Source organism: Dasypus novemcinctus, chromosome 20 (assembly GCF_030445035.2).
Source record: "Dasypus novemcinctus isolate mDasNov1 chromosome 20, mDasNov1.1.hap2, whole genome shotgun sequence".
Classification (NCBI taxonomy): Eukaryota; Metazoa; Chordata; class Mammalia; order Cingulata; family Dasypodidae; genus Dasypus; species Dasypus novemcinctus.
Genome location: NC_080692.1, coordinates 22,631,895 through 22,649,426, shown reverse-complemented (window position 1 = coordinate 22,649,426; position 17,532 = coordinate 22,631,895). Strand labels below are relative to the sequence as shown.

General features: G+C 37.0%; 2 protein-coding genes across 2 annotated transcripts in view; both read right to left on the bottom strand.

Moving 5' to 3' along the window:
- Nucleotides 1-17,532, bottom strand: part of RAD51AP1 (RAD51 associated protein 1) — a 32,554-nt gene that overhangs the window by 13,932 nt on the left and 1,090 nt on the right. Inside the window, exons 2-5 of the mRNA XM_071210050.1 lie at nt 10,932-11,073; nt 7,362-7,471; nt 5,880-5,966; nt 2,784-2,933 (exon numbers count right to left, since the gene is read on the bottom strand). Of these exons, the coding sequence (XP_071066151.1) occupies nt 2,784-2,933; nt 5,880-5,966; nt 7,362-7,471; nt 10,932-11,073 (489 nt within the window). The remainder of the gene's footprint in view (nt 1-2,783; nt 2,934-5,879; nt 5,967-7,361; nt 7,472-10,931; nt 11,074-17,532) is intronic.
- Nucleotides 1-17,532, bottom strand: part of DYRK4 (dual specificity tyrosine phosphorylation regulated kinase 4) — an 89,541-nt gene that overhangs the window by 70,954 nt on the left and 1,055 nt on the right. The window contains exons 2-6 of the mRNA XM_058282612.2: nt 14,508-14,557; nt 10,932-11,073; nt 7,362-7,471; nt 5,880-5,966; nt 2,784-2,933 (exon numbers count right to left, since the gene is read on the bottom strand). The gene's annotated coding sequence lies outside the window, so the exon portion shown is untranslated. The remainder of the gene's footprint in view (nt 1-2,783; nt 2,934-5,879; nt 5,967-7,361; nt 7,472-10,931; nt 11,074-14,507; nt 14,558-17,532) is intronic.

The following is a 17,532-nucleotide window of genomic DNA, read 5'->3' as shown; positions in this document are numbered from 1 at the left end:
TTCTACAACAACACTGGTCCGTAAAATCAGATTGTTTGGGAGATGGGGCCTAGGAATCTGCATTTTTAGCAAGCTCCCAAGATGAGTCCTAAAATCTGAGAACTACTGCTTATAGTACCAGTATTCCTCAAGATTCCTTCCCCCTCCCTTCTCAGGCTATATTGTTCATTACCCCAGCCTCATTATTACATATGTACTAACTACTTCTTCCCTTTCCTGAATTTATGTCAGATAAATGTTTTTGCATAGATATCCAGTTGGCACCTTAGACTTTACTTGCTTAAAACCAAATTTCTTCTCTTAAACTGCAAAAGTTCTATCCCAAGCATATTATTTCTTATATTGGTTCATAGAATTTTTATCTTTGTAATCATCCAGGCAAGGACCTTGATGTCATGACTAATTTTCTTTTTCTCCCGCCTTCCCTAGGTGCCAATTCCTCCTACATTAACTCTGGCGCATCTTTCACATCTAACACCACCTATATTTTCCTGCAACTATGCCACCTGTTCATACCATGAATCACCCCTTATCTATAACACAACAGTCTGTTAACCATTTTCATGCTTTCTATCTCTTCAAACTCATCTTTTACATGTTTCTAGGTTTTTCCTCCTTAAAACTAAGGTCTGCAAATAATGGTCTCTGGAACCCTGGTGGTTCACCAATATACACAAAAAATTCAGTTTATAGGCATCATTTTCTTAATTTTAAGTTTTCTTTCTTTGTTTTCCTTAGTTTCAAGCCATTGGAATCTACTTTTTCCCCTTTTAATCAGGTCACTTTCATTAGCCTACAATGATGAAGGAAATACTACCCATAAAAACCCTCTTCTCAATATCTCATTCCTCTGCAACCATTTACAGCAAAATTCCTCAGAAATCTGTCTTACATTCACTGTTTCCAGTTCTTCACCTTCATTTTCTTGAACTCAGTCAATTGGATTTCATTTCCTCCAAACTCCACAATGAATTTGCCAAAATCCACTGGTCAATTCTCAGTTTTTATCTATTAGAGCTAACAATTCATTTACTCACTAACTCCTCTTTGGAACACTTTTTCACTTGGCCTTTGACTACCCTTGTCTCTGGGTTCTCCTGCAGTGTTAGTCATTCCTTTTCAATCTCCACTGCTGAATGTTCCTAATCTTTCTGATGTCTAAACGTTGCAGTGTTGGGCGCTTACTATGCAGCCCTCTTCACTGCTCTACCTCCAGTCATACCTAAGCTATTTCGTTCAGTCTCATGGCTTCAAATACCATCTACATGGCAATGTGCTTAAATTTATATCCCAACCTGGACTTCTCCTCTGAATTCTAAAACTCCTCCATCAATTGCCTTTAACATCTCCACCTGGATGTTGGGCATGTCTTTAACATGTCCAAGACTCAACTTTTGATTCTAGTCACCACCACCCCCTCAACCAGCAAATTTGTTCATACCCTGAGTCTTTTACATCTTGGTGAATAGCAACTTACATTCATTCAGACCAAAAACTTTAGTTACCTTTATCTTTTCCCCAATAGCCAATCTATCAGCAAATTCTTTAGGCTTTTCCTTCAAAACATGTATAACCTAATGATTTAGCAGCACCTCTAGCTCCACTACCGTGACCCAATCCACCATCATACCTCACCTGGAGCAATGGATGGTCTCCTAAACGGTGCAGTGGTGCCATCACTCCGCTCTTCTCAACTTAAGGGCTTTAGTGATGTTTAATATTTTAATTAAGATCATGTCCTCTCCAAATACTTCCCATTGCCTGACTGGCCCTACCTGATCTGATCTTGTCTCTCATGTCATCTCCTATCATGGTCTGCTTCCCTTACTCAGTTCCAGGCACCCTCTACATGCTGAGCACACTCCTGCCTTGGGACCTTTGTATTTGCTGGCTGTTCCTTCTTGTGGGCAATCTTTCTCCAAATCTCTACATGGCTTCTGTCTTCAAACGTCATCTCAGAGATGCTTTCCCTGACCACCCTACCTAAATTAACACCTCCTACTCTCATCATTCTTATTTCTACCCTGCCTTCCTCTTCTATCATGGCACTTGACACATAATGTATTTGTTTACTGTCTATGTCCCTTCCCCTAGAATTAGGGGAGGGGATCTGTTTTGATTGACTGGTGCATCCCTACTGTCTAGAATATAGTATACATAATAGATATGTAAATATTGATGTTTAAATCTTGTTTGTCTATAACTTTTGTCTAGTTTGTCTCATTCTAGCATAAATTTATGGGGTTTTTTTTCATTTTCATTTTAATTAATAGAGCCTGATATTTTGTCAAGGTCACTATGATTTCCAGTTGCCCTAATCTCAGAATGAGTCTGAAAATAACGGCCATATTAAAATATGCTATCATATCACTTCTACCTCCAAGTATTTCATGAAGTCTTACTACCTAGAGAAAAACGTCTACACTTCTTTGAATGGGTCTGAGACCCTCTATGATTTAGTGCCACACTGCCTCTTTAGCGTCTTCCACTACCTTCTTTCCTGCAACCCTTACTGGCTCCTTCCATATACTTTTTATACCTTCATATCAGTCAGGAATGCCATTTTACCGCTTTAGTTTGTAAAGATGCTTCTCAGTTTTTAAGGTGTAGCTTAAAAGTTGCCACCAAGACAAAGCTTTTCCCCTAAATGTCATCACTGAATTTATGTTCTTCAAGTTTGCATACCCCAAATGTTGAGCTTGGTGCTTTGCATACCTTGGTGCCCTCGGAGAACTTTTTGCTGAATTTCCATAGAATTAGCTTCAAAGTAGGATATAACTTACTAGTTGCAAAGTCTGATTCGGAGTCATTTACGCTATCACCATCACTGCCTTCCAAAAGAATCTTCCTCTGTTGTAACACAGCTTTAGACGCCGCTTTTCTTTTCCCTTGAACTTCATGAACATCATCTTCCTCAGTAATCTTATCCAAATCTTCAGAAGAGGCATAAAAATCAATGGAAAACTTCTTGTGACATGCAATATTTCAACAACTGCATAGTTGATTTATATTCTATTATTTTTATTTGCCCAGCTCCATACCTCCCTGCTTCTGGTAACAGGGCTAGACTCCCAACCACATAACCCAATCTGGATCAATCATAGTACATCATTCCCCTGGCAAGAGAGTCTGGTTTAAGGATAATCCAACATTCAAGCTGAGAGAGGCTTTCCTCAAGAATTTTCAAACTACCACTGGAAAGAAGCAGCCTCTCTCTTTAGTGGTCAGTTGCTATAAAGTAGAAGCCATGGGGAGTTATAACCCTCTACCATGGGAAAAAAGGGGGTCTGTGGAAAGAGAGAATAAAAAAAAATCACAAAGAAACAAAAGTAAAGAGGTGAATAAGGATACAAAGCACTTGTATTCAGAAAACTATAATGCATTGCTAAAGGAAATCAAAAAAGACCTAAATAATTGGAAGAACATTCCATGCTCATGGATTGGAAGATTAAATATCATTAAGATATCAATTCTATCCGAATTGATATACAGATTCAATGCAATCCCAATAAAAATTCCACCAGCATTTTTTAAGCAAATGGAAAACGTAATTATCAAACTTATCTGGAAGGGTAAGAGGCCCCGAATAGCCAGAAACATCTTAAAAGGAAAAAGTGAAGTTGGAGGATTCTCACTTTCAGACTTTAAATCATATTACCCAGCTACAGTGGTAAAAACAGCATGGTATTGGTATAAAGATAAACACATAGACCAATGGAACCGAACTGATGGTTCAGAAACAAATCCTCACATCTATGACCAAGTGATTTTTGACAAACCTGTTGGGGCCCTCCCAGTTGGGGCAGAACAGTTTATTCAACAAATGGTGTTGGGAGAATTGGATATCCATAGCCGAAAGAAAGAAAGAAGACCCCTACCTCACACCTTATACAAAAATAACTCAAAATGGATCAAAAACTTAAATATAAAAGGAAGTACAATAAAGCTCCTAGAAGAAAACGTAGGGAAACATCTTCAAGACCTGGTGGTAGGTGGTGGATTCTTAAACCTTACACCAAAAGTACAAACAACAAAAGAAAACATGGATAAATGGGACCTCCTCAAACCTAAACATTTCTGTGATTCAAAGGACTTCATCAAGAAGGTGAAAAGGCAGCCCAGTCGATGGGAGAAAATATTTGGAAACCACTTATCCAATAAGGGTTTGATTTCCATTCTATATAAAGAGATCATACAACTATATAATAAAAGAACAAGCAATCCAATTAAAAAATGGGCAAAAGATTTAAATAGACATTTTTCCAAAGAGGAAATACAAATGGCCAAAAAAGCACATGAAAAAATGTTCCATATCACTAGCTATTAGGGAAATGCAAATTAAAGCAACAATGAGATATCATCTAACACCACACAGAATGGCCATTATCAAAAAAACAGACAACAATGAGTGCTGGAGAGGATGTGGAGAAATAGGAACACTCCTTCACTGTTGGTGGGAGTATAAAATGGTGCAGCCACTGTGGAAGACAATTTGGCGGTTCCTCAGGAAGCTAAATATAGAACTGCCATATGATCCAGCAATTCCTCTACTAGGAATATATCCAGAAGAACTAAAAACTATGACACGAACAGACATCTGCACATCAATATTCGTAGCAGCCTTGTTCACAGTTGCCAAAAGAAAGAAACAACCCAAGTGTCCAACCACCAATGAATGGATAAACAAAATGTGGTATATATGTACAATGGAATATTATGCTGCAATAAGAAGAAATTAAATTGGGACATATGTGATAACATGGATGAGTCTTGAAGACATTATACTAAGCAAAGTAAGCCAGACACAAAAGGACAAATATTGCATAGTTTCATTAATATGAACTAAATACAAATAATAAACACATGGAATTAAAATCTAGAGTATAGGTTATAAGGAGATAAGAGGAGGGATGAGAAGAACTATGGATGCTTTTATGTATGTAGAAGTTTTAATTAATTTGACTACAAAAGTGTGGAGATGGATAGAGTTGATAGTAATACATTATAGTGAGTAACAACTGGTTTATAAATGGGATTGTGACTGAAAAAGGTAATCTGGGGAAGTAAATGTCAATAGAAAGTAAGCTAAAGAATAATCTAGGGACTGAATAACACAGTGAACCCACAGGTGATTGAAAATTGTGGTTAAGGGTATAAATACAAGAGAGTACTTCTGTGAGCTACAGAAGATGTACATCACTATTGCAGGGTGATGGGAATATGGAGAAACATGGGAAAACTACAATTGGTATGACCTACATGACTGTGGTTAACAGCAATACTATAATATTCTTGCATTACTGCCAAGCTATACTGTGTTGATAATAGAGGTGTATGGAAAAAGTGTGCCAAATGTATGCTATGGACCATGATTGGTGGTAATAGTCTGATGATATTATCTCATAATCTGTAACAAATGTTCCACCAGGGTGTATGGGAAATCTACACATCTGTATGATTGTTTTGCAAGTACACAATATTTGTAACAAAAATATATTTAAAAAAAATAGTATGGGTTGGGGGAAAAATACACCAAATATAAGATAAAGACTATAGTTGGTAGTAATATTTTGACAATGCTCTTGCATAGTTTGTAACAAACGTTCCACACCAATGCTGAGTTGGTGGAGGGGTGATGTATGAAACCCCTGTGTGATGTTATGTATGTTTATTTTGTAAGTTTGCAATCTTTACAATACACTTGTTTATACGTGTTCATGTATGAATGATATACTTCAATAAAATTTTAAAAAGTAAAAAAGTAAAAAAGTAAAGATGTGAAGAGAATCTTGACCAAATTAAAAATCCTGGTTTTGGCTATAACTTTAGGATATTAAAAAAAGTTTAAAAAATATTATTATTAATATCAAAAGACTTACCTAAGCAATTGCTGGCTACACTGCAATTAGAGATATGAGGAAACTTATTCATTGTTTCTGTTTCACTATTGCCACATTTTTCAATGCCTAAATACAAGGAATGAAAAAGAAAATTCAGATGCACCTTAATAAAACAAGTTATAGAAATAGGAAGATTGGTGCTAAAATGTAATAGCATCTAGATACAGACAAACAATCCAAACTCAAACTGGCACAGTGATTTTTCTTGGTGAGGCTAGCATATGGTTAAGAATTTGGGCTCTGCAATCACACAGAATTAGGTTCAAATTCAGACTCTACCACTTAAACTATACAGCTACGTACAAGTTGTTTATCCTCTCTAAGCCTTAATTTCTCTATCTGTAATGTGGATATAATAGTGCCTCACTGGGTTATTGTGGAGAATTAAATGGGCTCATATGTGGAAATTAATTATAGTGTCTAGCACACAGGAAAATAGTCAATAAATATTAACTATCAGCACTGTATTGGAAAATCCATGGTTTTATTAACATAAGCACTTTCCAATGGCTGTAATAATCTTAAAATGATCTAACATATTTTAAGCAAACTTTAGTTGTGATAATTGGTACTACTAAATCCCAATGCTATGAAGTACATTATTCAATGAGAGTGGTGTTTCCAAGGCAATTTTGCTATGCATTCTTTAATCTTTTATGAGAGGGAGATGAGTTTCATTTTTCTCAATTATAGATAGAACACGTGACAGTTCACCAAGTTTCTTTGACTTCTAATTACTAAAAGGCCCCCTAATCAACAACTGTCTCATTTATTTTCAAATAGGAAGCAATACTGATTAATGAGAAAACAAAACCACCATACACCTAAACAAGATATAATGGGCTAAACTGTTCCCCAACTTAAAGCAATTTAAGTCAAAACAATTTTAGTTTGAGAAACGTTTTGGCAGTCTTTTCCAGGAACAATAATTTCTGTCTCACCAGAATGTCAATATTGCCATCTGCTGCACAGTTGCAAAAACCAAACGGAAAAAATGCACAGAAAAATCCGAAGTCATAAGTCTCTTAGTCTACTGAGCTTGTCTAACCAAATTAGTAACTTTAATCTTCATAAATAATAAAAACGACCATCATTATATTATGTTCAATTAATTTGGCTTTGAAGAAAAAAGCATGTAGATTGTTAGAATTGTACAGAATGATTTATTTGATCATGAAACTTAAATTTTCACTATATATCAAGATGTAATTTGAACATTCAGGCTCAGAGTCCAGGTCCTCAAGCTTGTTTCTGGTGTTAAGCAAAGATATATGTATGTATGTATATATGTGACTGATGTATGTAAATAAAGAAATGAGTCCAATTGTACCCTCTGAAAATTGCCCTATAGTAGCCCAGAGTATTCAAATTATAATCTTTCCTTTGCAAAGTCCTATCCAAAAAAATGATTACAAAAGCAAAAAAGTGGGTTTCAAAGATAATTACACAGGAAATAGTTACATTTGTCTTGAGACTCCTGCACATCAATGGTGACTCTTGGAGGTTCCTTCACTGATAAAGCTAATGCAACTTCTAAGTCTCTCTGGTAGAGCTTGTCATCTAAAGCCATCCTAAAATAGAGATGCAAATAATGAGTTTTTTAAAACATCAATCTCAACTAAAGAGCAAAGTTTAACATTTTCCCAAATTACCACTTAAGAGTTGTTAATGTCACAATGTTTTTAAACAATAAACATTGTCGTTAATTTTGATTAATGATAACTAATTTTGATGGTAAGAGCCCTCAAATGTAACAGTTACATTATAGCTGGCATGACTGGTTAGAAACAAGAGCAGCACATAACTTTGTACTTGTTGTTTCCTTCCATTGTAATGTCTCTCCTTACTACCAGCTGTGTCTAGCTGCTAAGTGCCTGATCAATCTTTCATAAAGACTGAGCTCAAACATCACTTCCATGTAGAAATCTTAGACCTGACCTCTTCCCTTTGACTGCATTATAGCTTATATTAAAACTGAAATTAGGGAAGCGGACTTGGCCCAGTGGTTAGGGCGTCTGTCTACCACATGGGAGGTCCGCGGTTCAAACCCTGGGCCTCCTTGACCCGTGTGGAGCTGGCCCTTGCGCAGTGCTGATGTGCGCAAGGAGTGCCGTGCCACACAGGGGTGTCCCCACATTGGGGAGCCCCACGCGCAAGGAGTGCGCCCATAAGGAGAGCTGCCCAGCGCGAAAGAAAGTGCAGCCTGCCTAAGAATGGAGCCCACAAGGAGAGCTGACACAACAAGATGACACAACAAAAAGAAACACAGATTCCTGTGCCACTGACAACAACAGAAGCGGACAAAGAAGCAGCAGCAGCAAATAGACACAGAGAACAGACAACTGGGGTGGGGGAGGAGGGGAGGGGAGAGAAATAAATAAATAAATCTTTTAAAAAGAAAACTGAAATTATTTCCTTTACATCTGTCCTTCCAACCTAGATTATACTTAACCCTCCTCTCCACTCCCCCAAAAAAACTCAAGTATTTTACCAAGCACTTACTGTACAAAGCACTTTACTAGATGGAATACTAAAAGTGTCCCCAAGGAGTCTGCAATTAAAGGAGGTGGTGGGGAAACATGATTATCCTATATAAGGCAGACAGCAATAAATCCTATTCAAGGAAATCAAAAGTGCTATGACATAGAAGAGAAATGAAAAGCAGGGGATAAGGAAAAGTCACACGAAGGAGGAAGCACTGAGATGTACCTTGGAGGATTTATTAATTTTTTAAAATAACAGTTTTAAGGTGCTATGATTCACAAACCAAAACGTTTTACCCCTTTAAAGTATACAATTCAGCAGTTTTTAGTATTTTTACAGAGCTGTGCAACAATCACTACTATCTAGTTCCAGAATGTTTAAATCACATCCCCCCCACAAAAAAACCTGTATTTGTTAGTAGTGACCCCATTTTCCTCTCCCCAGCAACCAATAATTTACCTTTAAAATTTTTATTTTTTTATCCTTTAAAGATATATTTTACTTATTCTCCCCCCACCCCCCCCATTGTTTGTGCTTGCTGTCTGCTTTCTGTGTTCATTTGTTGTGTGCTCTCCTTGTCTGCTTGTCTTCCCTTTTAGGAGGCCCTGGGAGCCAAACCTGGGACCTCTCGTGTGGGAGAGAGACGCTCAATTGCTTGAGCCACCTCCACTCCCTGCTTTGTTGTGTCTCTCATTGTGTTTCCTCATTGAGTTAGCCCATTGTGCCAGCTCACTGTCTTGCTCATCTTCTCCAGGAGGCAATAGGAACCAAATCCAAGACCTCCCATGTGGAAGGTGGGAGCTCAGTCGCTTGAGCCACATCTGCTTCCCTTATTTCTTTTTTATTGCCAAAAAATAATTCATTGTATAGATATTCATTTTATTTACCTATTCATTGGTTGATGGACATTTGGGTTGTTTTCACTTTTTGGCTAATATGAACAATGTTGCTGTGAGCATTCTTACACAGATTTTGTGCGGGCATATATGTTTTCAGGTCTCTTGTATATATACCTACGCTAGGTCAAGTGGTACCTCTATATTTAAAATTTTGAGGAACTGCTATGTTTTCCAATGTGGCTGCAATATTTTACATTCCTACCAGCAAGGTATGAGGGTTCCAATTTCTCCACATCCTTGCCAACACTTGCTATTGTCTGCCTTTTTTATTATATTCATCCTAGTGGGTGTTAAGTGGTAGCTCATGGTTTTGATACGCATTTCTCTGATGGCTAATGATTTTGAGTGTCTTTTCATGTGTTCACTGGCGTTTCTTATATTTTCTTTGGGGAAATGTCTACTCAAACCTTTTTCCCATTTTTCAATTGGGTTATTTCTTTTTATTGTTGAGTTATAAGAATTTTAAAAATATTCTTAATAGTCTTTTCCCTATATTTAAAATACGGTACAAAAAACTGGAAGAAAAAAAGAAAAAAAAAGCTTCTCTGTTAATTAAATACTTTCAAAGTTTTAACAGTGGGACGTGGATGTGGCTCAAGCAATTGGGCTCCCATCTACCATACAGGAGGTCCAGGGTTTGATACCTAGGACCTCCTGGTGAAGGCAAACTGGTCCGTGTGCCAAGCTGGCCCATGCAGAGTACTGCCCCACGCAAGGAGAGCTGCCCCGTGGAGTGCTGCCCCGCGCAGGAGTGCTGGCCCATGCAAAGTACTGCCCCACGCGAGGAGAGCTGCCCCGTGGAGTGCTGCCCTGCGCAGGAGTGCTAAAGAACTGACGCAGCAAGAAGACACAACAAAAAGAGACACAGAGGAGACAAGAAGAGCAGCAGACCAGGGAGCTGAGGTGGCACAAGAGAATGAGTGCCTCTCTCCCACTCTGGAAGGTCCCAGGATTGGTTTCCGGAGTCGCCTAATGAGAACACAAGCAGACACAGAAGAACACACAGCAAATGGACACAGAGAACAGACAATGGAGGGAAGGGGGAGATATAAATAAATAAACCTTTTTAAGAAAAAAGTTTTAACAGTAAAATATCATGTCTCATTTCTCATTTGTTCCTCTTCTATTTCTACTCTGTACTGTTAAGTTTTGGGCCTCTCAGCACTTCCTTCCTCTCTTCGCCCATCTTCTTGGTGGTACTAAAGGAAATCTAGAGTCAGTTTAGAAACTATAGAACCTTTTCACTGATGGACAAATCTCAAAAGGATAAGGAAAAAGTATCTTTTCTTTATCTGCTGAAAAATTAATTGTTCTAAATTTTATAACGCTGTCTTAACAAATATTATTTTTAACAAAGTAGTCTTAGAAGACCTGAAGATTTCAAAGACAGGTGTTGGGTCCTATAAATGTAATCCATAACTTTTAAACCTTTGTAATTCTGATTGTTTTAACAGCTAAATCGATATTTTCTTATATGTTCATGACTTTTTTTTTTTTAGTCAGAACAGAGTTAATGGTATGTTCCTATTCTCTTACATGCACAAAATAAAATAAGGCTTGACTCTGCTTGAGTCGTATTTAATCCAAGAGTGCAGATCTATGTTAATATATCTAATGATGCATATTTAGTGTATGTCTTACCTCTCACCTTTTTTTAGGGGTTTTCTCTTGTAGTGGATTATCTTCTTTCTGGAGATTCTCCAATTTAGGTTTTGGGTTGTCTTGTTTTAACTCCTTTTGCGTTGTTTTGGATTTCTTATTTAAAGGTGCAATTGAAGAAATAAAATCATCTATGTATGGATTAAAAAATAAAAGAACATATAAAATTTTTTCAGAATAAGAAATAAAATTATTCCCTTAACAGTTGATACCCATTACACTGACTGCTTCTGAAGTTTTAAAGGTACCTTTTTTAAAATTTCCGCAATTTGAAATATATTGTAGGCATATTGTTTTTCATTTTTACTCATGCTTTTTCAACTTCTCTTTCTTTTAGTAGCCTTTATTTTTTAAAACATCAATCTATCAAACACATTTGCAAAGGCAATTAAGCTAGTCTATAACTATCAAATAAAAATATTAATTAAAAACCTTTATTAAAAATTCCACTGTACATGTTATCATATTGAAAGTTAGCAGGAAATGATTTTTATGAAAACTTCATAGCTTAGCCAAATATCTTCTTTTACAGGTCTTGTTGGGGATTGAATGATGTCCCACACGACAGACGTGTTCCAGTTTTAATCTGAGTTCCTGGGGGTGTGAACCCATTTGTCAATAGGACCTATGAAGATACTATTATTATTAGTTGAGGTATGGCTAAACTGAATGAGAGCCGACCTTAATCCAATATGGCTGAAGCTCTTATAAGCAAATGAAACTGGATATGGAAGTAGAAGCCAGAGGTCAGTGAAAATCAGAGGAGCAGACACAAGGAGCGTGAGACTACCATGTGACAAAGGAGTGCTGTAACTCTACAGACTCTGGGAGAAAGCAAGCCCTGACAGTATCTTGATGTTTGGCTTCTAGCCTCCAAAACCATGAGGCAATAAATATCTGTTGCTTAAGCCAACCCACTGTATGGTATTTGTCGTAGCAGCCCTTGCAAACAAAGACTTAGTATACTAAACAAACTCAGGAAAGTAAAAAAGTATCTGAACATGGCAGAGAGAAAATAGCTCCTATGTAAGGATTTTCACAATAGTAATAATTCTTCTCTTCATTAACACAATGACCTCCCTATGATCCTACCAAAGGAAGTTTTTAATTTCTGGCAAAGGGGTACTGTGGCAGTTTGAAGTTATTTTATGAATCCCTAAAAGAGAAAGATTATGTTTTCGAACTAATCTATTCCTGTGAGTGTGACACACTTTGATTGCATTAAATTCAGTTGAGGGTCCTATAATTATAGATTACTTGATAAGCTTGATTTGGGTTTTTGATTGGATTATGTCAGTGAGGTGTGACTTAATTGAGAACCTTGCTGGGTCTGATATAAATGGAAACACACAGAGAGAAAGATACAGGAAAAGGGAACTGCTATGTTTGATTTTGCCATGTGAGAGAGAGGAATGCAGGAAAACAGAAGTCCCCAAAAGGCTCAGAGAGCTGAGGCCCAGAAAGAGATAAGCCTTATGCCTGGTTGTTGATAGCTGAGTTCCAAGAGAGGATAGATTCTGGAGAGGAAGGCAGAGACCTCTGCAGGGATCAGAGGCCATCTTGCTTTACCATGTGGCAACAAAGCCAGGGTCAACTGTAGCTGACTTTGGTGAGAAAGCATCTCTGCTATGCCTCAATTTGGACATTTCATGGCCTTGGAACCGTAGGCTTTTATCCCCAAATAAATCCCCATTATAAAAGCTAACAAATTTCTAGTACTTTGCATTGGCAGCCCTTTGGCAAACTAAAACAGGTACTCTTCTCAGTCCTTTACTGTTTCTCACAAGATTTTCTGTCCAATCAATCCTCAGAATGAGGTAGTTCTATTGTTGACACTCACAACATAAAACTGTTGCTGTGGCTTTTAAACACATGCATGACACTTGTATGTATACTTTCATGAATGATACTTGTACATATATTTTCATAGCCTTCATCACAAAATTCAGCATGTATTAATACATGTTGTCTCTTTTATGCTTCTTCTTGTGGGAATACAGTAACTTTTGTGACTTCCCACCTTCACTGTGTTCAAAACACAATTGGCGCTTCATAAATATTTGGTGATAGATTGATGATAGCAATAAAAAGCTAGAAATTATATTCAACACTATTTTCTCCCAAGTCTTAGACATATTTAAGGCTGTGCCCAAGACAAAAAACAAAATCTTTCAAACCTAGGAATTACTAAATATTTTGAGGTAAGGAAAACTCCGATGATCTGAGGAAGATTAAGAAAAAACAAAGGAAGCGAACTTGGCCCAATGGATAGGGCGTTTGCCTACCACATGGAAGGTCCACAGTTCAAACCCCAGGCCTCCTTGACCCGTGTGGAGCTGGCCCATGCGCAGAGCTGACGTGCAAGGAGTGCCCTGCCACGCAAGGGTGTCCCAGCAAAGAGTGCGCCCCATAAGGAGAGTCGCCCAGTGCAAAAAAAAGTGAGGCCTGCCCAAGAATGGCGCCGCACACACGGAGAGCTGACACAACAAGATGACGCAACAAAAAGAAAAACAGATTCCTGGTGCCGCTGATAAGGATAGAAGTGGTCACAGAAGAACACACAGCGAATGGACACAGAGAGAAGACAACTAGGGGAAAGGGGAGAAAGATAGAGAAATAAATAAAAAATAAATCTTTTTAAAAAAAGAGAGAAAAAACCACACCGGGAAGGAGATATGGTTCAACTGATAGAGCGTCTGCCTACCATATAAGAGGTGCGGGTTCAAACCCAGAGCCTCCAGGTCTGTGTGGTGAGCTAGCTCACGTGCAGTGCTGTTGCACGCAAGGAGTGCCATGTCACACAGGGATACCCCTGTGTAGGGGTGTCCCATGCGCAAGGAGTGCTCCCTGGAAGGAGAGCCACCCTGTGCAAAAAAAAGCGCAGCCCGCCCAGGAGTGGTGCCACACACACGGAGAGCTGACGCAACAAAAAGAGAGACAAAGATTCCCTTTGCCACAGAGAATGCAAGCGGACACAGAAGAACACACAGCAGATGGACACAAGAGAACAGACAACGGAATGGGGGAAAGAAATAAACAAAAACAAATAAATCTTAAAAAAAAAAAACACACAAAAACACACCTACTTTGAAGTGCAATGTATTCTAATGCAATGCTTTTACACACTTCCTGACCAAAATTCTCTTCATAGCAGAGACAAGTAATCATAAAACCCAATATTGTATTACAATTTAAGCTTAATCTTTCTTCAAGATCTTGTTTTATTTTACAATTGATGGGAAGTTTACATTATATCAGAAAGAGTATATGCCTTCTTGGGGGAAAGGTAAGAAAGAGACAAACTCCAATTTCAGAAAGATAGACCTAGAATAATTTAGACCTAAAGAGCCATTTTCACCTGGCCCTGTTCATTTATCACTTACTTACAAAGGGCTTGTCAGTTTAATCATCAGCATAATTATCCCAAATGATTAGAAAATTGTTTTTCCAGACCTGCTTTATATACAATTGGGGAATATTTTCAATATTTGAACTATATATATATACTATGTATATTTTGAGGAAAAATATCCCAAATCTTTAAAACAAAATAAGCTCTACTTACCATCACTATCAGAGCTCTCAAACTGTGAATAATTGACTGGTTTCTTATGCCTATGACCAAGACAGAAAATTTTTATTTACACAAAAGTCAACTTCTCTCCTACATTCCCTCAGGCCATTAATAGTCTTGATTAAATAAACATGTGCTTGATTCTCTTAATTACACTTAAATTTGAAACATATTTGGCATTTCACAGCTGGGAATTAACATTAGCTGAAATAGCTATAACTACACTTCAAGATAAAAACATAAACAGAACCCTAATTAATGGATTGTAAATTATCTTTTCCCTTTTAATCTTAACAGATGAGATCTGTACAAAATATGGGTGCTGTAAATTGCATTATATCTACATTTCTAATTACTTTTCCTTGGCATGTGAAATTTACTACATTAAATGATCACCTTGTTAAATTGTTTCATTGCTATAGGGTATTAATAAGTTTCTGTTGTACCTGTCCTTTTGTATTCTTCTGTCTTCCTTATTAGATTACAAACTCCTTGAGAATAAAAGCTATTCTTTTTTTAAAATCTCCCCACAATAGCAAATAATGTTCTTTATACAAGGGACAATTACAAAGTGGTGATTCTGTACTTGTCCCCTGAAATGAATCTTCAGACTACTTTAGAGGGCACTCACTTTCTTCTAGTGCCCTCTAAAATGGTCTTTAGACTATGTCCTTCTACCCTAGGCACTAAACGAAATGCTATTCCATCTCAAAAATTATATTTGAATAAAGCCTGAGAATTTAAAAAAAAAAAATGTTCTTTGACATCACTGGTTCTCAAACTTCTGGTGTCAAGATTCCTTTAAAAGTTCTTAAAGGGAGCCAATGTAGCTCAAGGGGTTGAGCACCTGCTTCTCATGTACAAGGTCCTGGGTTCATTCCTGTTACCTCCTAAAAACAAAACAAACAAATTAAAAAAACAACTCTCATTGGGGAGCAGATGTAGCTCAGTGGCTTAGTGCCTGCTTCGCATGTATGAGATTCTGGGTTTAATCCCAGGTACCTCCTAAAAAAAAAACTCTTAAAAATTACTGAGGATACTAGGGATCCCAAAGAGTTTTTGTTTATGTGAAGTATATACATATATTTACTGTATTAGAAATTAAAACAGGAATTTTAAAAATATTTATTAGTCCTTTTAAAATAATTATTATAAACCCATTACATGTCAGTATAAATAATTTTGTGAAAAATAACTAATTTTCCCAAACTTAAAAAATTGTGAGACAAGAGGCATTGTTTTACATATTTGCAAATCACTTCAATGTCTGGCTTAATAGAAGACAGCTGGATCTCATATTTCGTTCTGCAATCTATTGCAATATACTGTCTATGCAGAAAATCTGGTCTTATACATAGTTGGAAGAGTGGAATAGTTTCCTTTTCAGATAATTATGATTATTCTTTTTGACATTATTACAAAACACAACAAGTGGTACTTTCTTAACAGTTATTTGCAATGTGGAATCTGAAAAGGTATCAATGAACTCTTCATACTCTCCTATATTAATATCTCCTAGTTTATCATGCATCTTGAATGGATATATTGCTGATGCTTGATTGTTACATCATTTTGTTGGTAATCTGGAAAATATCAGTTCACTGAGTTATGCAGATCTTCCAAATACTTAGACATTTTATTACGTAATATCAAAAACTACATTTGTTGTATCAGCATCAAGCCATCACAAAAGTCTTCAAGCACTGGAAAGCCATCAAGGTCACAATGGTGGGCACAAATTTTTCAATTCCTAATTTATGTCTGACATTACAAATGTTATCACTGGAAACACATGCTGTCAGTTCTTTTCTTTGAAGTGACAGGCTCGAATAGTTCCTTGACCAGAATGTCTGCCAAATCCCAATTGTGAATAACCCCTAGTTTGTCAGGCAGTTGTTCTTTCAAGTAAAAGATGGTTAGTTCAATTCCCAATTCAAAGAATAACACAAGTGCTTTTCCTTGAGGTAGTCACTAAACTTTGGCATATAAAAGTGCTTCCATTTCCTCACACAAAACATTAAACAGTAGTATACTCTTGCTACTCTACTGCTCTTCAGAGGTAAAAGATTTAAGATCCAAATAAAAAAGGAAACCCCTTGAGAAATTATAAGATTAAACAACAGATATAAAGTCTTCATATTTTTTTTAAATGCTTAAGGTTGAGCTACAATAAATACAATAATTCCTACTGCTTCATCAAGCACATTCTTAAGTGAAACGGGTATTTTAGTTTATTTTACTCCATGTGGCAGGAAAGAATACAAAGATTACAAGTAAAGTTTTGGTGCCACAGCCTTGGTTCATGCTAAGGTGCCTGCAATTTTATGCATCATTGCAGTGCAAATAACCAAACAGTGAAAAAAGCGAGTGTCTTCATAGTATTAGGAAAATAGTTTTGCCTTCACAGAGTCTCTTAAAGGTTCTCAAGGAGCCCTACTGGTCTGTAAACCACACTTTGAGGAATGCTTTTCAAATAAAAGGATTATATCTTTACTTCCAGGTTTAAAACACATTTCAAACTTAATGTATTTGAAACAGACCTCTTGATTCCCCACACCTTCTAAACAAATTTCTTTTCCTAGTCTTAGCCATTTCAATTAATAAAAATATCATCCATACTGCAGCTCAGGTCAAAATTTTTGTGGTGTCATCCTTGATTCTTTTTGTTTTACCAGCACATCATTTCAGCAAGTCTTACCAGCAGTACCTCCAAAATATATTCCAAATTCATCTAGTCCATTCTATGTCCACTGAACACATTCTGTTCTAAGCCATTACTCAATGATATCATAGCCTTCTAACACATTTCCCTGAACCTGTTCTGGTCACCCCATCCTCCTATTCGTTCTCTATCAGCAGCCAATGACCTTTACAAAATGAAAATTAGGTTTCTTTCCCTACTTAAAACCTTCCTTTGGCTTCCCCCTGTATTTAGAATAGTAAAATCTGAATTCTTTTTAAGGCCTACAAGGCCCTATCTGATCTGGCCTCTGCCTATTTCTCTGACCTCATCCCT